The sequence below is a fragment of the Monodon monoceros genome, unplaced genomic scaffold (genome assembly GCF_005190385.1).
Source record: "Monodon monoceros isolate NGI ecotype Baffin Bay Population unplaced genomic scaffold, NGI_Narwhal_1 Super_Scaffold_7, whole genome shotgun sequence".
In the NCBI taxonomy this organism is placed as follows: Eukaryota; Metazoa; Chordata; class Mammalia; order Artiodactyla; family Monodontidae; genus Monodon; species Monodon monoceros.
Window position 1 is genome coordinate 53,735,323 of NW_021703784.1, and position 27,441 is coordinate 53,762,763.

The window sequence follows — 27,441 nt, forward strand, 5'->3', positions numbered from 1 at the left end:
TACCAACCAAAACAGGGAGCAATTTGCTGATTTAATGATAATGAAGGTCTTGTGAAACAATACCAGATATTTAAAGTGTGTAAAGATGGCGGTCAGTCTGCTTATTCCAAATGTGTGTCAACAACAGCAGAAATTCTGTAGGTAACAATACCGCTTAAATTCCTTAGTGATCTGTCTTCTCCTTAGCTGCTCTGATTGCCACCTTTGTTTTCCACCTTTCCCTCAAATATGTCAAGGTTTCATTACCCAAGGTGAAAGGTTATGGTCTAAAGCTAGAGTTTTATCTTCAGTGTGAATTTCAAGTGAAGAAGTGTCTTTATCTGGGTCTAGGTAATGTCCAAATAAGATAAAATACTGAAAAAAAAGATAAAATACTGAAACATTAATTACGAAGCATAAATTTATCTACTTTTGACTTATTTTTACAGAGGGACTAAACATGTTTGGGTTTGTTGATAAACATGTCCTTTTACCACATTCAAAAACTGTACTATAAAGAAACATATGCTGGGACTTCCCTGGTGGCACAGTGGTTAAGAATCCACCTGCCAATGCAGGGGACACAGGTTCGAGCCCTGGTCTGGGAAGATCCCACATGCCGCGGAGCAACTAAGCCTGTGTGCCACAACTACTGAGCCTGCACTCTAGAGCCCGCAAGCCACAACTACCAAGCACGTGCGCCACAACTACTGAAGCCTGCATGCCTAGATCCTGTGCTCTGCAACAAGAGAAGCCACCACAATGAGAAACCTGTGCACCATAATGAAGAGTAGCCCCCGCTCGCTGCAACTAGAGAAAGCCCCATGTGCAGCAACGAAGATCCAACTCAGACAAAACTAAGTAAATTAATTAATTAAGAAAAAAAAAGAAACATATGCTTCTATAAATTGAGGTGGTGTATTCATAAATTTGTTCATCTACTACAGAATTCTGATCTGACAGTTAACAATTGTCTAATTCCTCATTTTCACTGGGAATTAAGATTACTAAGGGTTAAGAATTCTAATCAATATACATAAAAATACTAGAAACAATAAAGAAGGAAAGCAATCTTGAAAGGTCTGAAAGAAATGAAGGATGTGTTTTTGTTAAGGAAAAAAGGTGAGTAATTTTGTCCTAAAGTAGCTGCTTAGAGGTTGTCAAATGGTTTACCAGAATGAGAAAGAGGAAAGTAAAGACAAAAACCTGAATGGGTATAGAAAGTTGTAAAGGGTCTGCAGATGGTGGGGGGAGGAGGAGAGGTAGAGAAGGGAATGGGGGCGGGGAGAATATCTTATTCATGTGGTCAAGCTGGCTAAGACTGAATGCATTTATTTATAATTTTAAAATGCTGAGCTCAATGAACTGCCTGATCTCCTTGCTTGGTGCCTGCAATAAATGCTGTACTTGCCTTCACCACACACACACACACACACACACACACACACACACACACGAAGAGCTCAATAGTGTACAAATGCAAAACTAGAGGTTGAAATTCCCTGTTAAAAGGACAGAGTTTCTTGGATTATTGGTCTGTATTTAATGAGACAAAGCAATTACTGTCACTTTGGTTACAAAGGTAAGTATTTTTTCACAGTGACCTATAATATTATTTAATTAAGCGTTCAAACCTTTTAACAACTTCTCCAAATCAAATTCTAAATGAAGTCTTCTTGACCTCTGACTTTGAGATTTCCCAGAGGGCCCCTGGAAAACCTCAAAGGATTTGTTCTCTCACTTCGTAAAAAGAGAGGTGTTAAACTAATTAGGTTTATTTGATATGTTAAATTGCATGGCAAGCATTGTCAAATAAGTGATGCTTAACCTTCCCTAGATTATAGTTCCATGGGTATGTGTTATTAATGTAAGTATTTCAGAAACTGTATGAAATTTCTAGAAGTTTGTTAATGTCATAGCTGTCCATGATATGTCCTGGTATATCATAACTCCATTTATCTTGAAATGCTGAATGTCACAGAGTCAACCAAATTTCCTTTCCAACTACATTTTAATGAACTCATCAGACCTTTAACCATAGCCATTTTAAGCTTTTCGTCATTCACAGATACTGTTTTACTCTGAAGCCTTCCTGAAAACTCTTGTAATCAGCTACAGGCTTCATTTTCAAGATCTTCTCAGAGATCCATGGAAAAGACTGTAACAGGTACCCTGAGGTACAGGCTTACATAACTTTAAGATCACACCACTGGACTTAATAAGGATTTCCAGAACTAACGGAGAAGCTCATGGGTTCATGAAATTGCTAAACGAAATCAAGAAAGACCTGAATTTATCACATGGGACTGAGTAGAGCGATGAAGAATGATTATGATTCCTTCTATGACTTTTGCTTGGAATATTGCTGGTTCTTCATTTTTTTAATATATATATATATATATATATATATATATATATATATTTATTTGGTTGTGCCGGGTCCTAGTTGCAGCAGGCGGGTTCCTTAGTTGCAGCAGGCAGCCTCCTTAGTTGAGGCTCCTTAGTCCTGGCTAGTTCCCTGGCCAGGGATGGAACCCAGCCCCCCCTGCATTGGGAGTGTGGAGTCTTAACCACTGTGCCACCAGGGAAGTCCCTTATTACTGGTTCTTTAATGTTCTATTTTCTGGACTTAAGGAATGCCTTTTCTCTTAAGCTATCTAGCACTTACAGCAATTTAGCAGATCATATCTTTGTAAACAAAAATGAAGCATTTATCTTTTCTCCCTGTCTGAACTCTCCAAAATTTGGAAAAAACTCTTATTGAATACTTATTTCCATGGCAATATAGTTATTTGAACAAGTTCAATAAGAATTTGTTCTCCCTGTAACAGGACACAACTGGAAACACTGATTATATTACCAAGGCTTTGACTGGAATGTCATATTTGAGGATTATGTGCATAGATATGACCAGTTTTAAGGAATTAATAAGGCTGACTTTAAGGAGCCAGTGCTTACAAAGCCCTCCTGGAAAGCTGCCTAGTGCCTGGGTTACAGGGGTCCCAGCCTTACGGGTGAGTTAGGAAGGCCACTTCCTGGCAGGACCAGAAAGCTAAGGATATTTTGGGGACCTGGAGAAGGAGGGATTCATCCAAATGTGAAGGCATGCAAGGGAAGTCTGATGGCAAGTTCTCAGCTTGGCTTACTAGACTCGAGGAATTTAAAAGTCCAATCTGGGATTCCTAATAAAAATTCAAAAGGCCTATGTCATCAATTACTATTTTCATGGCACTTATATAAACAATCAGGCCAAGTTTGATGAGACTAGACTCGTTTTGCAAACAAAAACCGTCTTACCTTGATTATCTTTGACCAAACTAGGGTGATTATAAAGACAAATTTTATGTTTCAATGGAAAAGTATAATATACCCATGTGGATTATCAGATTCTAGTCCTGTTCATTCTCCTTGAGCTGTTTTCACCTCTTTGTAAGCCGGATCCTGCCATCTTGCGCATTTTGTCACTAATTAACATTTCCAATTTTCTACCATCCTTCTGACTTGGCATTACTAAGAACAAAAACTGCCCTTTTCCTGAAGCCCTGCAAGCTGAAGCTGGACGTAACTTTAAGGGATTTACCACCACTACAGTTTGGGCCACTCAGGAAGTTCACCAGAACATGGTCCTTTGAGCTCTGGGAAATAACCACGTGTGTGAGACTGCCACTACTATCCTGACTCCACTGTTTAAATAAAGATGCCTTAAGACCAACATCTAGAAATCCTTTGGATTGACTGCCCTCTGTACTCAAAAACTGAGTCTATATAATCTGCTCCAACTATTAATTTTTGCTTTTCCTTGTGTTTCTCCATACATCTATGCCTTCCTTCCCTTTGCAGATCTCTTCTCTCCTAACTTCTAACCTGAATCTTCTCTCTACAGCCACCAACTTGGCTTCTGGTCTGTGAAACTTCTTGGAAAGTTTTAGACAGGGGAAATAAAAGGGTCCAGAATACACCGCTGTGGCATAAAAAGCATTTCGAGCTGAATGCATTTGAGAATCAACAGATGCAGGAAGAGGCTTTTTTCCTGAATTCCCTTTATCTGACTAAAAGCAGAACCTCCCTAAAGGACTCAACTGTCAAATCCTCTCCTGGGAGTTTCAGTGCCACATCTAAAAAGACACTGTCATAGAACTATCTTTTCTCCTACCTATTCTCCTAAGGGCCCATTTATCTTTCCTAAAAGTCATTTGTTTTCCCTTAAGTGCCCTTTCTCGATGTCCCCTTCTCTTATTAAGATGGTATATAAGCTGTAAATTCTGCCTCAAGTTACATTTTTCTCTGAATTTACATTTACATATGTAAATAAAATCTGCCCTTTCTCTTGCTAATCTGTCCTTTGTCAGTTTATTTCACAGGCCTCAACAACTGAATCTAAGAGGGTAGAGGAGAGGCTTCCCCCATTAAGTACAGTGGCACGCTCCCATAAACCTCAGGAACACTGGCAGCTTTTCGCCAGCCAGCAACTCCAATTAGACATAAACGTTTCCTTATTCTTAAAGGAAGTGCAGGAATTTAAAAAACAGCACTGAAATTTTCCATTCAGATGGGTCTTGACGGTTCCTTTTTTTTCACTTCCTGTCCCCTGCACAACGGACACTTAGCCAAATTTCAGTCATTACTTCCAAATGTTTACAGCATGGTGAGTAAGCGTAATTTTAGACATTGAAAAATAAGACAAAGTGATCAAACTAATTATATTATGGTATTGATATGATGCACAATGTAAGACAGAGGTAGATCTGCAAATTGCCACGTAGTTGCAAATTCCAATTAGAACTGGTTCTCTTTGAAACATCAGTTTTACATAAACACTTATCCAATAGCACGTCATAAACCACAGGGCTAGAATAATTTTTTCTGTCATGTAAATGTGGAGAGCTAAAACTGTTAAACTTAGCAACAGATGATTTTTTTTCAAGAGCAAAGTAATATGCAACCCATCGGACTCATAAGAAACCCTTGAACTAAATTATTAGTCACCTCTAGGGACATTGGTTAAACTCTGAGGGTGTTGGCATTAAAACAGAACTTAATTTTTTTCAGGCATTTAAAGATTTTCATGCATCGTGTACCTGAAGTTTTTGGTCTCTTGATTTTCTTTGGCTCACACCTCTTCCTCTCCTTGGTATATGAAAAACCCTCTTGGTGTAAGGAAAGCCCAGTCCTGGAAATTTTGCACTGAGGTTAAACCATAATATCTAATTCTAAACCAAATACCACTATTTGGGGGGTCTTATTTGTGGATTATTCACAAACAAATGTTTCTCCTGTTCATCATTAATTTATATAATATCACAAGGATAAAAGAGATCACTTCAGGAGTGGCAATGTTTCATGAAAGCACCAAGGTGTGAAGGGGTAGGCAGGTAGAGTGACCAATCAGATGAACACAACCACCTTTCACCTAGTTTTTCCTTAAAAAGAGTCAAACTGCTCTCAATTTTCTGGAGTGAAAATGGCAGCATAGGTAGTACAATAAAATGTGCAAGCTAACTGCTTCTTTCACATCCTCATAAAGTACTAATGTCTTCTAGAATACAATTTGCTATAGGGCTCAGAGACGAGCACCTTTCACATCAGTTGATATGCACACAAGCCACCATCTGCTCAAAAGGAAACAGGTTTTTTTGTACACTCTAGTTAACGGCGACTCTCTCAAGAAAATAAAGTGTGTGTGGGGGGGAACGGTAATAACCCAACCCTGTAATAATACAACCCAGAGTCCTAGAAGGGAAAAAAATTAAGCCATATTGAAATAAAGACAATTTAGCAATATCCTAAAGGTCCCCAGTATTTCCACAATACTTGATATGGCACAGATACAAAGTCTTGAGTGTGCTAATACTTAGGTTGCTAAAAAGGGAGCCATGTGTGAGACAAAAACTAACTTGGAAAATTAAAGAGCCTGGATTTAGTCTCTGCTTTCTGCTCAACCCTTCTAAAACTTATTTGCTGAGCAGTTTCATGCCGTTTGTTTTTACAACAGAAACAAGGGTCTTTGAAGACTTGGCCACAGTGTTACAAGTCTCTAAGGTGCTGGACAGCTTTATTCAATAAGAAACTACAGGTGGCAGTGGCTGAACTGCTCATTCAACAAACTGCTCTAAAGGGCCTCAGTGTCAGGGCATGCTCTCTGTACCCTTAATCTGACCTTAATACTGCAGAACCTTAGCCTCACAGCGTTTAGCATTGTTAGGAAGGATGTACCTTTGTTTTTATACAGATTCTTTGTACAGAAGTATTTCTTAGTGAAAAGTACAAAAACGACAATGGTGTGAAACAAATGAACTCATTAAAAATTGTTAGATGACTGACAGCCTACGTAGTTGCACACGAATGTAGCCAGACACCAGAATCTTGTGGCAAAATAAACAACAGTCTTACAGGCTTGTGTTGGAACTGTTTAGTTTATATTTTCCTAAGGCACAACCAAAGTTCTTTTAGATTTATATTTTGGCAAGTGTTTTTCTTGCTGGAGGATCATAAAAGCAGGTGGGAAGTATCTGCCTAATGGCATGTTGGCATGCTAAAGTAAGGAAAAGAGTACCTGGACTAAAACTAAGGCCAGCAAGTGAAGAAAAACAACAAAATCTGTATTCGTTTTAAATTTGTACCAAGGCTTCTTACTGAATACTAGAAAAACAACAGAAGTGTCTTATACCTTTGCTTAAAAAAAAAGTGACTTTCCTTTGGAAGCCGTAGCTCAGAATTTAGTCTGGGGTAATGACACCATGTAGTAAAAACAATCTGGATTTTATAATAATGTATAAGCAGGGAAAAGTTGTAAAAATGCTAAATGGTACAGAGCTACAAATATGGTGATATATGAGCAAAGGGGTCAAATCAGGTTTTTATTCCAGGCAGGTGTTATGTTTGTGAAGAGTGATTCAATTTGTTATACATTCAAATCCACATTAGAACTAGCTGCCTTACAATGAGATTTCACTGCCATGTCTTAGCACTTTAATTTTTGGTAGTTCTGTTACAAGTTCAAGTAAGTTAGAGCTGTTTTCAACCCTTATATTTCTTTCCTTCAACAAAATGAAGGAGCAGGTATTCTAATAAGCTTTATGTACGTAAGATCCTGATCATTTTAGCTCTAGTTCACCCAACACATTCCCCTGGGCATAACCATGGCCTCTCTGAAAACTGGAAAATATTGCATAATTTTAAAAGTCAGAGTATAACGACATTTACTGGTAACTTCAAATGAGTTATTCTAGGAGGATGAAATATGTTTGCCCACCAATCATGTTTGCCTAGCCATAAAAAACAGTGACAACTTAAAGATCTGCAAAGATCAAAGGAAACGGAGCAACCACCTTTAACTGGGTGGAGGTGGAACATTCTACAGGTGTCCTGGTGACCTTCATAAAGGTTACAAGATGACCCACCCACCCTGCCGGGCTGTGACCACAAACGACATCCCAGAGCCCACCGCAAATCTGGAATGTGACAAGTATAGAACCCAGTGGCAGGTCTGAGCTTGCTTATAACACTCGGACCAGCACAGAGGCAGACAATGAAGAACTACCAGAATCCCACAGATAGTTCTTTTTTCTTTTTTCTTTTTTTTTTTTTTACCTTGGGAAACCATCCATGAGGTTACTATGACAAAAATATAAATCAAGGCTGAAATAGCTAAGTGCTGCCTCATAGCTGGCCATCTGGATATGGGGTTTTGCCAGTCCTTAGCTGACTGTTTTCATTATTTAATCAAATATTAAGAAAAGTTTAATTCACATGCAAGCCTTGTCAAAAAAGAGAAAAAGGTTAATTTCCTATGATCAGCACAAACTGTTAACCTGTTAAGAAAAGCCCAATATTTCCAGCATTCGAGTATATACATACACATCATGTCTGTTTCTTTTGAAACATCTTAAGGGTGATGGTGAGGAGGGGGAAGACAAATGAGATAAAGACACAAGCTAAACATCCAACAAGCCCCATTCCTCATTCTCTGTATGGCTGGCAGCATTAGTCAGAAAGTCACTCCTTTGCTGCGATGGTCATGATATATTTGAACGTGTAGATCTCTAAAGATTTCCTTAATCATTTGACCCGGCCTATGGTACGTGCTATTTTGTTTTACTGGTGAAATAATTCATCACTGCTTCCTGAGAGGCTCAAACAGGATCACCGGCCAGATTCCGAAGAGAAACTGTTTGGAAACAAGTTAGGACAAAATGAAAGAAGATAAAATTGTTCCATGTTATCCTTGAAAAAGGATGAAAAAGAACCCATGGGCTATGACTACAGTGGTTTGCTAGTGGTTGCCCTGGTATTAATAACCTGAGCAGAGCATATTCTTTGTAGGTCTACACCAGATCTCAGAAACTATTTTTATTTAATTTATTTAAATATATTAAGCATCTACTTTGTCAAGCATAGAGCTGGGCATTTAAATCATCTCAGATCTTTAAAATAACTCTACAATGTAGCTATTAACAGCTCCATTTTACTACTGAAGAAACTAAGGCTTAAAGAAAAGAGACTTGCCCAAGGTCATAGAGCAGTAAGTGGAAGACTTAAGATCCAAGAGCATCTGGTCCCAAAGCCTGTACTCTCTCTCTGCTACATCTCCACCCCACCCCCTTCTTCCACCTCCATCCCATCCTCCCATTACCTCCGTCCTCCACACACACACACACACACACACACACACACACACACACCCTAGGAAGTGGACTTACCTTCACCTTTGGCCTGTATCTCAGGTAAAGTGTTCTTGTATATAAACTGAAAGAAAAGGGGAGGGGGGAAAGCTTTTCAAATTTTTTAAAAATTCAAGTATAGTTGATTTACAATTCTGTGTTAGTTTCAGGTGTACAGCAAAGTGATTCAGAGATATATATATATATATATATATATATATATATATATATATTCTTTTTCAGATTATTTTCCATTATAGGTTATTACAAGATATTGAATATAGTTCCCTGTGCTATATAGTAGATCCTTGTTGTTCATCTATTTTATTTATAGTAGTGTGTATCTATTAATCCCAAACTCCTAATTTATCCCTCCCTCCCCACCCCCTTTCCCCTTTGGGAACCATAAGTTTGTTTTCTATGTCTGTGAGTCTATTTCTGTTTTGTAAATAAGTTCAGACAAGTTTTTAAATTCACGCAAACTGGCTTACTGACACATTTAACCACAGTGCCTCTGTATATACAAAGAAAAAGCAACACTGACAAATAAACTTTGTTCATTTAGCAACCGTTTTTTGAGGACCTACTCTATGCAGAACAGTTGGCAAGATCCTAAGGAAGACAGAAATGATCAGCTCTCAGACTGTAACCTCAGGATGTTTGTAGTTTAGTAGGGAGCATTCTGCTCGTGCTTGAAGTGATTCATGACATGATTGCCAGTTTCATCTCTGAAGATATATGGTAGTAAGAATTAAGGTAGTGTATTCCTAGAATATTTTAGAAACGGTTATACCAGCTCTATCAGGATTACAATACAGGTATGAAATAACCAGGAAGGTATCACTTCTTCAGAGAATCCTTTAAAATGAGTCACCTCTAAAGATGAGATCAGATTCTGGGCGTCCCTGGTGGCACAGTGGTTAAGAATCTGCCTGCCAATGCAGGGGACACGGGGTCAAGCCCTGGTCCGGGAAGAACCCACATGCCGCGGAGCAACTAAGCCCGTGCGCCACAACTACTGAGCCTGCGCTCTAGAGCCTGCGTGCCACAACTACTGAAGCCTGCGCACCTAGAGCCCGTGCTCTGCAACAAGAGAAGCCACTGCAATGAAAAGCCTGTGCACCACAACGAACAGTAGTCCCCGCTCGCCGCAACTAGAGAAAGCCCGTGTGCAGCAATGAAGACCCAATGCAGCCAAAAATAAATAAATAAATTTATTAAAAAAAAAATAAAGATGAGATCAGATTCTAATATATCAGTCCGTACAGCAAAAATAAAGTTAAATTTATCTCTGAAAAATTTATTAAACTGTCCATAACTTAACAGCATACATAGTTTCTATACAGTACACGATTTAACTGTATTTGAATAGTAATATATGGTATAAGTGCGTATGCAAAACATAACTGTATAGCATGAAAACTTTTCTCCTTTAAATAAGAGAATGAAAAAGAGCACGTATGTTTGAATTTGAGTAACTTAGTGTGGCTATGATGCCATTCTAATGTACCCAAACCTGGAACTGTAAAGAGAAGCATCATATATTATGAATACTTTACTGTCTTAGAATATAATCTTACTCTGACAATTTTTCAGATGTTAATCTCTAAAAGAAAGTTGCCATGTTTTCTCTTCTCTTTAGTGAAGAGTCCTGGACTGGGGCAGAGAAGCCCTGGGTTCCAACCCTTGCTGTCACCTCCACCGCTCCCAACTATTTGTTAAGTACCTACAGCATGGGGGCAAGCACTGGACCCAGAGCTTTATACACACTTCATTCTTAAACTACCCTACTAGGTAGGTATTATTATTCCTGTTTTGCATATGAGAAAGTCTCAAAAAAGGTCAAATATTTCATTCAAGGTGCTACAGCTAGTAAATGCTAGAAGCAGGATTTGAGTTCAGGTGCTGTCTAATCATTATCCAATATATTCTACTCCAACTAGCCAGTGACCTTGAGTGTCACTTCTCTCTGGGCCCCAGTTTCCTTCACCATCAAATTAAGAAGTTATATTAGTTGATTTCTAAGGTCTTGATTGGTCTGGGGAGACAGAAAACTCTGGGTTCAAATCCAGGCAATAACACTAAGATCATGTGTGAGGCACCTGACTTCTCTGAGCCTGTCTTTCCTCAAGTGTAAAACAGGACCATCGTGAGTATTAAAGGAATAATATATATCAAGCCCAGATGAAGCTATGAGCTGAAAACTCAAACTTTTTATTGTGGAAAATTTCAAACATAAACAAAAGTACCTATCATACAAAGTTGTTAAAAATACCTCCTTATCCTTATATTTGCAGCATCTGTGGTGATGTTTCTTGTTACATTACTGATATTGGTTATTTATGCTTTTCCCCTTTTCTCTTTTAGTCTCACCAGATGGGTCAGCTGTTAAGTTAATGTATCTCAGCTCCAAATCCACTCTTCTATATTCCATCCTGTTTGTGATGAAGGAGATGAGACTACAAACTACATTCCTGTCTTGCCAGATGCTCCCTAAGAGGCTCTGCTAATTAGGGCATTTGAGAGAGACTGAAAAGCTGGAGGAGAAAGAAAGGACTTTTCATTTTTGTTTCATTTTTATGAGGGCCACTGGCTTGTGGTTCTTGTGAAGAGCATCCTAACAACACTCCATCACTGTGGCAGCAACAGTTTTTTCCTGTAGCAGCAGTACCATTATTTTAATACATTTATTTATTTTTGGCTGCATTGGGTCTTTGCTGCTGCATGTGGGCTTTCTCTAGTTGTGGCAAGTGGGGGCTACTCTTCGTTGCGGTGCATGGGCTTCTCATTGCGGTGGCTTCTCTTGTTGTGGAGCATGGGCTCTAGGCACGTGGGCTTCAGCAGTTGGGGCACGCAGGCTCAGCAGTTGTGGCTCACGAGCTCTAGAGTGCTGGCTCAGTAGCTGTGGCGCACGGGCTTAGCTGCTCCATGGCATATGGGATCTTCCCAGACCAGGGCTTGAACCCGTGTCCCCTGCATTGACAGGTGGGTTCTTAACCACTGTGCCACCAAAGAAGCCCAGAAGTACCCTTCTTAAGAGTCCTGGGTCTCAGCCCCATAGGGACTTTCCTCTGAGCTCAGATACCAGCTCCAGCTGAACAGTGCCTCCTTTTCAGACATGAGTTTGGAGTCCCCAAATTCTTCAATACTCCTCCTGTCAAGAGACAGACTCTATGACTTTGACCAATGGAGTATTGTGAGAGTGATACAATTTGAGTTGAGACTAGGTTATAAAAGGCCCCACTGCTTCCACCTGGTTCTCTAGAGATGCTCCCTCTGAGGCAAGCCATCTGTCAGGCAAGAAGTATTCATTGCTGTATTATATTACACTGCAGTTATGTCCTTGGGACTTCGTAGGCAGTGTTAAAGTGCCAAGTTTTTAATTCTTGGGTTTGCTTTATAGTTATTTTTGTTTCTCCTTTTCTATCATTTGCCAGTTTCCCCAAGCATTTCCTCCCATAACCCTCCCTCTTAAATAGTTATTTCTAATATTCTATGGGCTGAGAATCCAAATATTCAATGCAGTAAGAAGTAGCAAAAAATAAAATAATTATACTTAGAGCCAGAGTTTAAAGAACTCTTCCATAATTAATAACCTTGAGATCTTCACAGTATGAATTCAGTGATCTTTATTTGGTTGCCCAGAAGTTCTTTTTATATCATTCTCAAGTAGTTAAATTCAGGTTGCCTAAATAAGTTGATCTCTAGACAGGTGAGATGCAAATGTTTTAAAAGGTATTCTAAAAATTTCACTAGAGTAAATTTTCACATTGGTTCAAAGGAAAATTTTCTTCCCCTTTCCATAAATATTTCGGCTCTCTCAATTCTTGAGATGAATTTGAGATTAAACATAGACTGATCCCCTGGTAAAGAGATCAATATGTACACATTCATTCATTAAATCATTTAACAATATATACTGAGTGCTTACTATGTGACAGGCATTGATTTAAACACTTGGGAGAGTAGCAGTGAATAAGATAAAGTCCTCGCTCTCAAGAAACTTACAGTCTAGTTGGGGGAGGTAAACAAGTTAACACATGACTGGTTATAAATGCCGTGAAGAAAAATAAGGCTTGCTAAGGGGAAAGAGTGATACAGACGTATTATTTGAGCAGGGTGATCAGAGAGAATTCTGATTCCATTTTTGCTATAAATGGCTGACCTCCAACAAATTCTTGAATTTATTTATTTTATTTATTTTTTGGCTGTGTTGGGTCTTCATTGCTGTGTGTGGGCTTTTCTCTAGTTGAGGTGAGTGGGGGCCACTCCTCACTGCGGTGCATGGGCTTCTCCTGTTGCGGACCATGGGCTCTAGGCACGTGGTCTTCAGTAGTTGTGGCGCGTGGGCTCAGTAGTTGTGGCGCGTGGGCTCAGTAGTTGTGGCGCACAGGCTTAGTTGCTCTGCTGCATGTGGGATCTTCCTGGACCAGGACTTGAACCCATGACCCTTGCATTGGTAGGCAGATTCTTAACTACTGCGCCACCAGGGAAGCCCCAACAAGTTCTTTATTAGGGGAACAAGGAAAGAAAAGTGGCAACCAATTTATTTCAGGGAAGGAGACAAATTAAGTTGGGGACTTCAGATACTCGTGCTTTCCCAGTCCCTACTCGGGGGATCTGGCTGCTTTTTTCCCCTTAAATTTGTTCTCTATAAACAAAGATACGATGATCAACAAGAAATGGAAATGTTTATATCCTACTTGCACTAAAAAAGGAGATGAATGATCTACTTAAAATGTAGATCATGTGCCAGAGGTCAGTTACTAGAGCTGTCACCCTTTAAAGATGAGAAAACAGCTTCAGAGAGAGTAAGCGACTTGCTTAAGATCACCCGGTGGCAGAGGCAAAGTTGGAACATAAGTTTCTGATTCCGTCTGTGACACCGTTGTATTTGAAGAGTAAAGAAAGAAACACTCCAATACTAGGCTAAAAAAGTCTATTTCCTACCTGAAAAGGATGTGAAGATAAGAGCCAAGGCCAGTTAAAATATGCCACCATGCATGAAACTGTGTGGTAACAGCTATGATAGGTGGCACCTTCTTTCGAAAGTTCCTGTGTGGAGAGGGGGGGAAAATATGCATGTCAATTATTTTTTATATTTAACAACTAATGCTGACAGTCTTAGAGCATTTTGAAATTTTGAAATGTCATTCTCAAACATGGCAATTATTTAATTTCCTTATGTCTGCTGTATTGTTTTCCAAAGTGTATTATGAGGAACAGTATTCCTAGCAGAAGTTCCATGAAGAAATGACTCTTTGGTCAAAATAAATGTAGGAAACAGTACATAGGTTATTGCCCTCTTGGAGACTTGTAATGCATATTAACAAATTATAGGCTTTAAAAAGTCCTACCATAACTAAACAGGTTATCTTCATTTTTTTCAGGTAACCTACTAATACATGGAACCCTTGTTTCAGGTAATATCTTATTAACACCTTATGTAACCTACTAATACATGGAACCCTTCTTTCAGGTAATATCTTATTAACACCTTACGGAACAAGTGTTTCCTGGAAAAACACTTTGGGAAACACTGGTCAACTTAGCTATTCACTCAAGAAACTAGACACGAGCTTTTTCTATGCCCTATGTACAACCATCATTTCAGAAGAGCACCAAACAGTCTATAAAGTCTTTTTGTATTTATAATATTATTTCACTTCATAGTGAGTCTTTGAGGTGGCTTTATAATCTTTGCTTTCAAGATGAGGAACCTAAAACGCAGAGAGATTATTGAGTTGCCCCAGTCACTCAGCTAGTGGTACAGCTGAGTCTCAAATTCTAGATCTTTGGATTAAGTGTGTATCATATTAATATTCTCATTTATTAGAGGGGGGAAATTCAATGTGAAACACCAAATTATTTTCTAGATATCCCCACAAATTTTGCAGACATCTTTAAGAACCTACTTTATTTCTTAGTAGAAACAGAGGATCTCACCCAGAGGATGATGACTTACCTCTGCATTGTAAAAGCCCCAATTGGGGTTCTGATGGATATTATGGTACTGATTCAGAACCACTCACTTAGATCTTAGTTTTTTAAGCAAGATGTATTATTTGCTTATGTGCATGTAAAGTCTACATTTCAAACATACGCAAAAGTAGGCAAAATAATAATGTACCCATTACCCAGCTTATCTAAACTTCTCCCCTCCCATATTATTTTGAAGCAAATCCCAGATATTGTTATCATTTTACCTCTAAATATTTCAGTATATACCTCTAAAAGGTTAAAACTTCTTTAAAACATAACTATAATACCATTTTCACACCTAAAAGATTAATAATAATCCCTTAACATCATTAGATATTCGATTACTGATCATAAACTTTTTTTTTTTTTAAACACTTGGTTTGTTTCAATCAAGATCCAAAAAAAAGTAATTACATTGAGTTTGGTTGATAATATCTCTTAAGTCTCTTTTAATCTTATGTTCCTCCTCCCTTTTTTGCCCCCTCTGCAATTTATTTGCTTAAGAGACTAGGTCATTCATTCTATAGAGTTCCCACAGTTTGAATTTTGCTGATTGCCTTTTTGTGGTGCTATTCAATACATTCCTCTGTTGTCCATGATTATGCAAAACTATTAAGTCAGAATTTTGAGTTGGAAGGATCCACTAGTTTAACCTACTTAACAAGTTCATTTTATGGAAACTGAGGCCCAGACAGACAGTGTCTTAGGTGACAGACTAGAGTCCAGAGACCCAAGATTAAAATTCCAGTGAATATATAATTGCTGAAAAGGTAGTAAAAAGGAATACTTGCCTTTCTTAGAAAATAACATTAAGCATATTAAAGTACAAAATTATATACACGTATTTCACATGCTTATTACAAATCATTCCTATTTCTTACTTCTTCAGTAAAGCAGATTAGGCAGATTTCAAAGCCCTAGTCAATATTTGATTAACCGTATAGTACTGCAATGCATACACAAAAAATTCCTACAGATGTTATGGAATATTCTTAGGTCCAAATTTTTACGTAATTTAAACAAGGATTCCCAGAATTTAGCTTTATTGTGCTATATGTATATTTTTAATTTCAATGATGCCAAAAATTCACTTCAGTGCACTAATAATTCTATATGCCTATGAAATGGTCTGCTTAATAGATTCCAAAAATACTTTTCAGAGATTGAAAATATATCTTACCTCAGTGAATCACAAAAGATGTTATCTATGTTCCATAATAAAAATCCCAATAAAAATACACCCAAGGATGTATAACCCAGTCCTCTAAGCCATGGATAAACCCTGTGGGTAAAAAAAAAAGCAAAATGAAATTTTGTCAATTCATGTCATGATGAGAGCTTGAAGTCATCACTGTCATGAGAGGAAAAGGTTTTCATAAGTATTAAAAGCAAACTTATTTATTAAATTCTCTAATACATTTGCCTATTACATTTAGCCATTAAAAGGTACTAAGAAAAAAATGTGCCACTAAGACTTTGCTAAGTGTATCAGAGAGTAATCTGAAAGTACCCAGTAACTTTATCAGTCACTTGGAAGAGGCAGAGGGGTGGTGGAATAGAAAGAACATTAATTGAGTCATTTGCTGAGTCAGGTACTACAGTATATTAGATACACACAATATATATACATAAACACACACACATGAATACAATCTTCAAATGAACTCTGTGAGACAGGTATTATTCTTTTTGCTTCGCTGATGAGGGAACTGAAGCTTGGTGAGTTATCCAAAATAACAGGTATAGCTAATGTATTTTTTATAGCTTTATCCATCACCTCCAAAAGCTTAGTTTATATATATTTTTAGAATGTTATATAAATGGAATAATACAGTATGTTCTCTTTGTTATACGGCTTCTTTCATTTGGCATTAATTATTCTGAAATTCATCCATGTTGCTATGTGTATCAACACTCATTTCCTTTTACTGCTGAGTAGTATGCCACTATATGGATATACCACAATTTATTTATCTGTCCAAATGTTGGTGGACATTTGTGTTTTGTTTTTTGCTATAATAAAACAGCTATGAACATTAATAAATAACTCTTTGTATGGACATATGCTTTCATTTCTCTTGGGTAAAAAGCTACGAGAAGAGCTGAATTGTCTGGCAGGTGAATGTTAAACTTAAGACAGCTAAACTGTTTTACTAAGTGATTGTATCATTTTACATTCCCACCAGCAGGGTAGGAGTGTTTTTTGTTCTACAACCTAACACTTGCTATGACATCAGTCTTTTTCATTTTAGTTGCCTCAGTATGTGTATAGAGGTAATCCCATTGTGGTTTTTTTTTTTAGCAGTATGCGGGCCTCTCAGTGTTGTGGCCTCTCTCTTTGCTGAGCACAGGCTCCGGACGCACAGGCTCAGCGGCCATGGCTCACGGGCCCAGCCGCTCCGCGGCATGTGGGATCTTCCCGGACCGGGGCACGAACCCGTGTCCCCGCATCGGCAGGCGGACTCTCAACCACTGCGCCACCAGGGAAGCCCACCCATTGTGGTTTTAATTTTTATCTCCCTAATGATTGCTACCGAGCATCTTTTCATATGTTTATTTGCCATTCCTGTATCTTCTTTGATACGGTGTTTGTTGAATCTTTACCCATTAAAAAAGTTATTTGCCTTCTTATTATTGAGTTGTAAGAGTTCTTTATATATTCTAATTTTAAGTCCTTTGTTGGACATATATTTTGCAAACATTTTCTCCAAGTCTGTGACTTGCCTTTCATTTTCTTTTTTTTGGATTCTTAAAAAGTTTTTTTTTTAAATTGAACTATAGCTTATTTACAATGTTCTGTTAGCTTCTGGTGTACAGCGAAGTGATTCAGTTATATATATATATATATATATATACACACATATATATATATATATACTTTTTCATATTCTTTTCCATTATGTTTTTTTTTGATGTGTTAATGTAGGTTTATTTTATTGGGATTTTATTTTTTTTTAATACAGCAGGTTCTTATTAGTTATCTATTTTATACATATTAGTGTATATATGTCAAACCCAATCTCCCAATTCATCGCATCACTACCATCACCACCCCCACTTTCCCCCCCTGGTGTCCATACATTTGTTCTCTATATCTGTGTCTCTATTTCCATCCTGCAAACCGGTTCATCTGTACCATTTTTCTAGATTACACATATATATGTTAATATACAATATTTATTTTTCTCATTCTGACTTACTTCACTCTGTATGATAGCCTCTAGGTCCATCCATGTCTCTACAAATGACCCAATTTCGTTCCTTTTTATGGCTGAGTAATATTCCATTGTATATATGTACCACATCTTCTTTATCCATTCGTCTGTCGATGGGCATTTAGGTTGCTTCCATGACCTGGCTATTGTAAATAGTGCTGCAATGAACATTGGGGTGCACATGTCTTTTTGAATTATGGTTTCCTCTGGGTATATGCCCAGTAGCGGGATTGCTGGGTCATATGGTAATTCTGTTTTTAGTTTTTTAAGGAACCTCCATACTGTTCTTCATAGTGGTTGTATCAATTTACATTCCCACCAACAGTGCAAGAGGGTTCCCTTTTCTCCACACCCTCTCCAGCATTTGTTGTGTGTAGACTTTCTGATGATGCCCATTCTAACTGGTGTGAGGTGATACCTCATTGTAGTTTTGATTTGCATTTCTCTAATAATTAGTGATGTTGAGCAGCTTTTCATGTGCCTCTTGGCCATCTGTATGTCTTCTTCAGAGAAATGTCTATTTAGGTCTTCTGCCCATTTTTTGATTGGGTTGTTTTATTAATATTGAGCTGCGGGCTTCCCTAGTGGCACAGTGGTTAAGAGTCCACCTGCCAATGCAGGGGACATGGGTTTGAGCCCTGGTCCGGGAAGATCCCACATGCCGTGGAGCAACTAAGCCCGTGCACCACAACTACTGAGCCTGTACTCTAGAACCTGTGAGCCACAACTATGCCACAACTACTGAAGCCCGCGCACCCAAAGCCCATGCCCTGCAACAAGAGAAACCCGTGCACGGCAACGAAGAACCAATGCAGCCATAAAAAAAATAAATAAATAAATTTATTAAAAAAATATTGAGCTGCATGAGCTGTTTATATATTTTGGAGATTAATCCTTTGTCCATTGATTTGTTTGCAAATATTTTCTCCCATTCTGAGGGTTGTCTTTTCGTCTTGTTTATAGTTTCCTTTGCTGTGCAAAAGTTTTTAAGTTTCATTAGGTCCCATTTGTTTTTGTTTTTATTTCCATTGTTCTAGGAGGTGGGTCAAAAAAGATCTTGCTGTGATTTACGTCAAAGAGTGTTCTTTCTATATATTCCTCTAAGAGCTTTACAGTGTCTGGTCTTACAGTTAGGTCTTTAATCCATTTTGAGTTTATTTTTGTGTATGGTGTTAGGGAGTGTTCTCATTTCATTCTTTTACATGTAGCTGTCCAGTTTTCCCAGCACCACTTATTGAAGAGACTGTCTTTTCTCCACTGTGTATTTTTGCCTCCTTTGTCATAGATTAGTTGACCATAGGTGCATGAGTTTATCTCTGGGCTTTCTATCCTGTTCCCTTGATCTATCTTTCTGTCTTTGTGCCAGTAACATACTGTCTTGATAGCTGTAGCTTTGTAGTGTAGTCCAAAGCTAGGGAGTCTGATTCTTCCAGCTCCATTTTTTTCTCTCAAGATTGCTTTGGCTACTCGGGGTCTTTTGTGTATCCATACAAATTTTAAGATTTTTTGTTCTAGTTCTGTAAAAAATGCCATTGGTAATCTGATAGAGATTGCATTGATCCATTATGGTTTATTACAGGAAATTGAATATAGCTCCCTGTGCTATACAGTAGGACCTTGTTGTTTATCCCTTCTATATATAATAGTTTGCATCCACTAATTCCAAACTCCCAATCCATTCCCCACCCCTACCTCCCACCCTTGGTAACCACAAGTCTGTTCTCTACATCTGTGAGTCTGTTTCTGTTCTGTAGATAAGCCCCTTTGTTGCTCTTTTTCAAAATTGTTTTGGCTCTTCTAGGTCCTTTGCATTCCATGTAAATTTCAGAAATTGTTTCTCAATTTTTACCAAAAAGCCTGCAGAGATTTGGATTGTGATTGCATTGAACCTATAGATCAATTTGGAGAGAACTGACATCTTAATATCACTGAAGTTTTCTAACCCATGAAAATGATACATCTATTTATTTAGGGCTTCTTTAATTTTGCTCAGCAAAAAACTGTTCACCACAATATACAGAGCTTGCATGTATTTGCTAAATTTAATCCTTAAACATTTGATGTTTTTGATGGTACTGTAAATTGTACTTTCAAAAATTTCACTTTCCAACTGTTTGGTGCTAATACATAGAAATATGATTTTTGAATACTGACTTGAATCTCATGACCTTGCTGAATTCCACTTATTGCTTCTAGTAGTTTTTTGGTACCTGTTCTGTGGTATTTTCTGTACACGATCATGTCATTTGCAAACACTATGTTGGCTAGGACTTCCACCAGTGTAGTATTGAACAGAAGTGGTGACAATGGATATCCTTGTTTTATTCTTGATTTTAAAGGTAACTTTTAAAAACATTTCATGACTAAATGTGTTAGATGCTGTAGTTTACAGGTTGAGAAAGTTTCATTCTATTGAGTTTGTAAAGGGTTTTATTTTGTTTATGTGGTTTATTTAGATCATAAATAGCAGCTGAATTTTTCAGAATGCTTTCTCTGAATCTATTTCTATCACCATGTAGTTTTTATATTCTGTTATTTTAACTATAAGTATTTGCACATAAACAAATGAAAGGGGTGATTAACTTAGAAATCATCAGGAAAGCACAAACCTGGCTGTGCATGAAAAGGACATTATTGCCATTGTTTGATGAAGGTTCTCAGAGATGAGCTTAAGAGAGTCATAGTACGCCTTCAGCTTTCCTGAGTTTATCATTGCCCCTTTTGAGGGAGGCAAGAATGAGTCCCAGGAAGCACAGAGTTCAGCATAGTGAAGGCATTTGGCAGAACTGCAGTGTGGGCCAGGTGCTGAGATGTGACAGGGATATGATCAGTGGGGGTGGGATACTCTCTATTTTCTCCTTCTAAGCTTACTTACCAGGGCCAATCTTCAGCTCTCAGAAGTAGTTCAAAGCAAAATTCTTCTGTGGGGTGAAATGAATGTCTTTGGTTATCCAGGTAGCAGGGCACGTGAGAGAGAGCAAGAACTTCATCAGCACATGGTCCATGCAAGCTAAGTACAGATAAGATTCTGGGGACAGACTACCTATATATTATCAGGTCAAGAGTAGTATAATACAGAATGCCCTCAACATATCTGTGTCTGGAGTCACACTGCTTCATTCTGGACTGGCTGCCTCTCTAGTGTACTGCTATCATCTGAAAAGTCCCTTCCCTTTGCCTTCACCTTGAGAATTGCCTTCACCTCTCTCTGTGTTGGATTTCCTATGTCTTGCATCCTATGTCTTCCTCCTTTTTGGTTTTCTCTCTCATTTTGGTCAAACACATCCTTCAACAGGTTCCTGAGCAATAGTTTATGGAATATAAGTTTTGAGAACTTGAATGTATGAAAATGTACTTTGTCACCATATTTTATAGACAGTTTGGCTAGGTTACTATCCTATAATTCTGGCTTCCAGTTTTGCTTTGGTAAGTCCAAAACCATTCTGATCCCTGATCCTTTGTGTGTATATCTGCCTTCTAACTCTATAAACTTGTAAGTGTCCTTGTCTATAATTCTTAAACTGGCATGGGTCTATTTCCACCCACTATGCTTAGTACCCAATGGGTTCTTTCAATCTAATAACTTATGTATTTCAATTGTAGGATATTTTCTTGAATTGTTTTGGTGATGATTTCCTCCCTTCCATATTCTCTGCACAGTACCCCCTCCCCCCTTTTTATGTTGGTCCTTCTATTCCGGCTCAGTAATAATTCTGTTGAGTCCCTTCTATTCTCCATTTCTTTCTCATAATTCTGATGGCCCCCAGGTTGTGGTCCATGAACTTAAGGAAACACCTGCTATTTGGCCACAGCAGTGGTGGTGAGTGGGCCCAAGGTCCTGAGGCCCCAAGCTGTCCTGTTTACTCTGGACCATACCATGGGTTTAGTGCCTCTCCTGTGGTAGATGCTTGCTGGTGAATAGGGGGTGATGGACCATAAGACAATAACAATGTATATTCAGGAGAAAGAATTCCAGTGCCTTCTTTAACTGTACCTTTCAAACCATTCATTTCATTTTATCATATTTTTAATATCCTCTTTGGGGGGGTTCTCTGAATGTTCCTTTTTTATAGCATCTTACTCTTCATAGATACAGTATATATCTAGGAATATTAATGAATTATAATATTTGCTGTCATTTTGTTGTTTTTGAAGTTTCTTCATGCAAAATTTGTTCACTCTAAGCTGATTTATTCCCTTATTATTTGTTTTGGCCTCTTTCATACTGAATGCATTCATCATATGTCTGGCACTGTCTCCTCATTCTTTTTTTTTTTTTTTTGGTACGCAGGCCTCTCACTGTTGTGGCCTCTCCCGTTGCGGAGCGCAGGCTCCGGACGCACAGGCTCAGCGGCTATGGCTCACGGGCCCAGCCGCTCCACGGCATGTGGGATCTTCCCGGACAGGGGCACGAACTCGTGTCCCCTGCATCGGCAGGCGGACTCTCAACCACTGTGGCACCAGGGAAGCCCCTCCTCATTTTTAGAGTAGAAAACTAAAAAGGTGATCACAAGCTCTAAGCATATGGTTGAGGGCTTTAGACTGGTAACCTTCACCATAGGGTTATTTTTCTGGGCCAATTGTTAGGGAACCCCCAGTATCATCAGGTCTTTTAGGCTGCTCATATTCTCTATAAGAAGATTCTTTCAATATTCTGCCTAGACGTCTTTGCATTCAGCATTCATAAAGCATAAGGTCACCCAATTTACCTGATTTCAGTACGGTATTTGCATGCTCAGTTGTGCCTGGCAAAATCCAATCTAGAGATACTGTTCACCCTTTCCAGAGAATAAACCTGCAGACTTCTGCAGTTGCTCCATGGCATGCAGTTGGGTGACAGAGCCTAAGCAATTAACAGTTTCTTAAAGCTTTTAACCAAACCTCTTTATTTTAGACCCCTCCTCCATCTCCTTTGCCAAACTGCCTGTTGCTGCTAATGCCTGATACTCAAGAATCAATTCTCTGATGTAAACTGGAGATTCTTGACTTAGAATCTGGCTTTCTTGGGTTAGTTAAGGCAGTTAGCAGTAATCCATTTACTTTCTAGCTTCTAAAATTTTATTCAGTCTTCTCCTTGTGGGTTTATGCTTTATAAATAAATTCCTTTGTTGTAGTCTTAGGGTTTCAGAAAGGAACAAAATTAGATACCTGTTGATCTTCAACATTGTACCTGTTTTTTTAAATTAATTTCTGCCTTTTATCAGTGTCATTCTTCATTTTTCATTGGGTTTATTCTATTCATCTGTTTTCTAATTACTCAAGTTGAATACTTAGTTCATTATTCTTCAGGCTCTCTATTCCTAATGTAAACATTTCCCTCTAAGAACCACTTTAGCTACATCTTACTTTGGTTTATAGTATTTTCATTATGATTCCATTCTAAGTATTTCAATATTTCTATTATGATTTCTTTTTTAACTCATATTTACAAGTATAGTTTTAGGTTTCCCAATATATGGGCTATTTTGACTAATCCTGTTTTGTTTTAACTAATTGTCAGAGAACATGCAATGCATGATACCAATTCTTTAAAATTTGTTGAACTTTGCTTTAAAGCTAATATTGGCAGATTTAATAATTACTCCATGCATGGGTGAGAAGATCATGCATCCTTTAATTGTTGAGTATATTAAATCATTTTATGTTATTCAAATTTTATCAATCTTATTCATATTTTTGGGGCTGAGTTACTGTGTTAAAATACCTCATCATGATAGAGTAAGTTACCTATCTCTCCTTTGTAATTCTGTCAATTTTTGTTTAAAATTTTCCATACAAGTTTAGAGTTGTTTTGGGTTGTGGTAAATTGAATCTTATAATAACAATGTAATAAACACATTTGTTATGAATAGTGCCTTAAATTTCTTTGTTATTAAAATAGCTAGTCCAGCCTTCTTTTAGTCAATACTTGTATGGCATGTATCTTTCTCTTTCAAAATTACTATGTATTGGGCTTCCCTGGCGGTGCAGTGGTTGGGAGCCCGCCTGCCGATGCAGGGGACACGGGTTCGTGCCCCAGTCCGGGAGGATCCCACATGCCGCGGAGCGGCTGGGCCCGTGAGCCATGGCCGCTGAGCCTGCGCATCCGGAGCCTGTGCTCCGCAGTGGAAGAGGCCACGATAGTGAGAGGCCCGCATAATGCCAAAAAAAAAAAAAAAAAATTACTATGTATTTATATTTTAACCATGCTTCTTATGAACAGTAGATACCTGGATTTTTCCCTATTTGAGTCTTTGTCTTTTAATTGCTTAGCTCTGTTCATTTATATTTACTGTGACTACTGATACATTTTGAATTATTTCTACCCCTTCATTTTTTGCTTTGTATTTGTCCTCACTTTTCTCTGTGTCCCGTTCCCCCTTCTGATTTCTTTTGGATTCGGTTTTTATAATCCCATTTACTCCATGTTTTTGTAATTGAAATTGTGAAATCAATTACTGTTTTTAGTGGTTACCAAAAAAGCACATGTAAAATCCAAAATTAATCACTGAATGTACCCTATCCCCAAATAAGAAAGACCTTAGGAACTATGTGACTAAGATTATTCTCTTGTATCTCACGTGTTATTTTGTCATCATTTTAGTTCCTTAAAAGAACAAAAAATCTCTCAAATTAGATATTATTAAAGTCATAATATTTTGTTCAGATAGTCCCACACGTTTTTCACTTTTTCTCCTTCACTGCTCTTTCTTGTATCTCAACTCTTCCTCCTAAAGAATATCTTTTAGAAGGTCTTTTAGTGAGGTGTACTAGTAAAATTTCATCATTTCTATTTGTCTCAAAATGTTTTCACCTAACCCTTGTTCTTGAAAGATATTTGGGTATACAATTCTGGCTTGATGCTTAATTTCTCTCAGCACTTTGAAGGTAATAGTCTACTGTGTTTTGGCTTCCACTGTTGCTGCTGCTAAGCCTGCTGTAGACTATTTGTTATGCCTTCGTTGGTAATATGTTTTTTATCTCTGGATGTTTTTAAGATCTTAGTCTTTGGATTTCAGCAATTTTAGTGTGCTTTTTGAAAACAGGTGTCAATCAGGATTCAACTGCAGATAATACCTTTATCTAAAGCAGAAAATAATTTAATAGTTTCAATTCTGAAAGAAATGCTCAACAGATTTAGGCTCTCTGGGAATGACTTACGAACACTACTACAGAATTATCTTGCCGAAGGAATATTTTTCTTTTTCACATTTATGAAGCTGGAGAATTGGAAAGCCTCTGGACCAACTGCTGCATCCAGCATCATACCATCTTAGCTATAATTCACAGTCAGGAAGCTGCCATCACACCTGTTTGTTCCAGAGCTATGATGCACACCCTAGATCCATATAAGTAAATGGATGCCTACAAACTACCACTTATCCTTCCCACTTAACTTGGTTCTGAATTCAAGACTCATGTGAATACATGTGATTGGCAAAACACCTGAATGTACCTGAAAACTTACCTGCAAAGGTAAGATGGGAAATAGAGGTTTTAGCTTTTTAGCATCTACATTACAGGAAGGCTTACTTGAAAGAGGCTGAAACAACGTTGAATGAGCTAATCTATCAAATCTGCCATACCTGAGAAAGATTTTCTTTCATTTATCCTGTAATAAGCTGAAGAGTTATGTCTTTTACCAATTCTAGAAAATAATCACCTATTATCTCTTTGAATATCTCTTCTTTCCCCATTTTTGCTATTCTCTCTCTTTGCAACTGCAATTAGACATGTTATTTCTCTGTGATGCTTTCTGGCTTATTTCTTTAGACTTGTCTTTCCATTTAATTAATTCTCTCTTCAACTGTCTAATCTACTTTTAACTTATCCATTGAGTTTTTTATTTCAATGATTTTTTTAATTGAAGTTGATTTACAATGTTGTGGCAATCTCTGCTGTACAGCAAAGTGACTCAGTTATACACACACGGACATTCTTTTTTAATATTCTTTTCCATTATGGTTTATCACAGAATATTGACTATAGTTCCCTGTGCTATACATTAGGACCTTGTTGTTTATTCATTCTAAATGTGATAGTTTGCATCTACCAACCCCAAACTCCCAGTCCATCCTTCTCCCTCTCCCTCTCCCCCTCAGCAACCATAAGTCTGTTCTCTATGTCTTATGAGCCTGTTTCTGTTTTGTAGATAGGTTCATTTCAATGATTATTTTTAATGTCTTTGATTCTTTTTCAAATCTGTAATTTCATTTTTAATAATCTCCTGTTCCTTGGTCATATTTTAATTTTCTCTATTTTTTCATTAAATATTTAAAAAATAGTTACTTTATATTTCAGCATCTGATTTGCGGGGGTTATTTCTGCTGTTCTGTTTCTCCTGACTTTTGCTTATGGTAGCTTATTTCCTACTCTGGTTTTAAAATTATTGATTGTGCACATATGTTTGAGCGCCAATCTGTGGAAATCCTGAGGGGCCTACATTAAGGTATATTTCTTTGAAGTTAATTTGCTTTTGCTTCTCTTAGATACATTGGGACTCTCTGAAAGGTGGATCAGTTTGAATTAATTTTACATCTTGAGGTTTCCCAGACAATGAAGGTTATGTACATTTGAATCTCAAACATGTGTGAAGGCATACTAGTGATTATAGATTCTCAGGGAAGTAATATTTCCTACCTAAAACTGAGGCTGAAAGACAAGTTGCCTTGTCATCTTCTGTTACTGAAGGGCAAATTTTTTTCTAGCCCAGGCTTCCACTGACAGTATCTCTATGATGGTCCTGACTTTATGTGTACATGTGTGTGTGGTGGTGGAGAGGGAGTTCCAATTGCTCATCTTAAACATGCCCTAAGCTTTGTCTTCTATCTACCTTCAATCTCAAACCTAAAGTTCTGATTTCCTGGTATCTGCAAATGCCTTCAAGTTGATCATGATTTGTCATGATCATTTGTCAGTCTAGTCTTCAGCTTCACCTTTGGAGTTAATGCTTTGGAATTTTCTTTACATTCTTTTGAGCTCAGCTATGCATTTAAAAGAACATCTATTGTATCTTATCCGGAATTTCTAGATGTTTTGTTACAGGAGAGATTTTCACATATCTTCTCAGACATAATAAAAGAAACAGAAGTTTCAGAGTTTCAGTTTGATTTAAAAAATCTTTACTGATAAGCACTATTCTGAGTTCCAGGAGTTATCAAGATAACTAAGACTTCAAGAAAACTTACAATCCAGTTGGGCAAAGAGATAAGTAAATAATGAACAGTACAAAATGATCACAAAATGGAGATATAAGAAAGAAGCTGTGGTAAAGCAGATGGAAGAAAGACGTTTTTATTTCATAGGATTTCCATTTTATATAGGTCCATCATTTATTTCTAAAAGTATTGGTACCCTATCTATCAGACTTGAATTTAAGGCAAGAACTGTGTTTTATATGCTTCTTTACATTTCCCTAAGGTGCCTAGACTAAAAACTGGAGACTTCTGCTTCTGGGAAGATGAAACGAACATAATCTTCCCTATTTTTCCCACTAAGTACAATTTAAAACCTTGAACATTATATATAAAAAACATAAGAAGACTCTGAAAGGTGGAGAGAAGGAGGCAGACTGGTTCAGGACTTTGGGACCCGAGTAATGCTACTGTGATAAATTCCATATGTTT

At 37.7% G+C, this 27,441-nt stretch overlaps 1 protein-coding gene across 2 annotated transcripts in view; it reads right to left on the reverse strand.

Moving 5' to 3' along the window:
* Window positions 1–6,383: 6,383 nt before the first annotated feature.
* The window catches only part of ACER3 (alkaline ceramidase 3), a 185,481-nt gene continuing 164,423 nt past the window's right edge, over window positions 6,384–27,441 (reverse strand). The window contains exons 7-10 of one of the 2 annotated variants that reach the window (XM_029209021.1): window positions 15,802–15,903; window positions 13,590–13,694; window positions 8,679–8,724; window positions 6,384–8,146 (exon numbers count right to left, since the gene is read on the reverse strand). In XM_029209021.1, the coding sequence (XP_029064854.1) occupies window positions 8,093–8,146; window positions 8,679–8,724; window positions 13,590–13,694; window positions 15,802–15,903 (307 nt within the window). In that variant the 3' untranslated portion in view covers window positions 6,384–8,092. The remainder of the gene's footprint in view (window positions 8,147–8,678; window positions 8,725–13,589; window positions 13,695–15,801; window positions 15,904–27,441) is intronic. The other variant, XM_029209020.1, reaches the window with a different exon arrangement.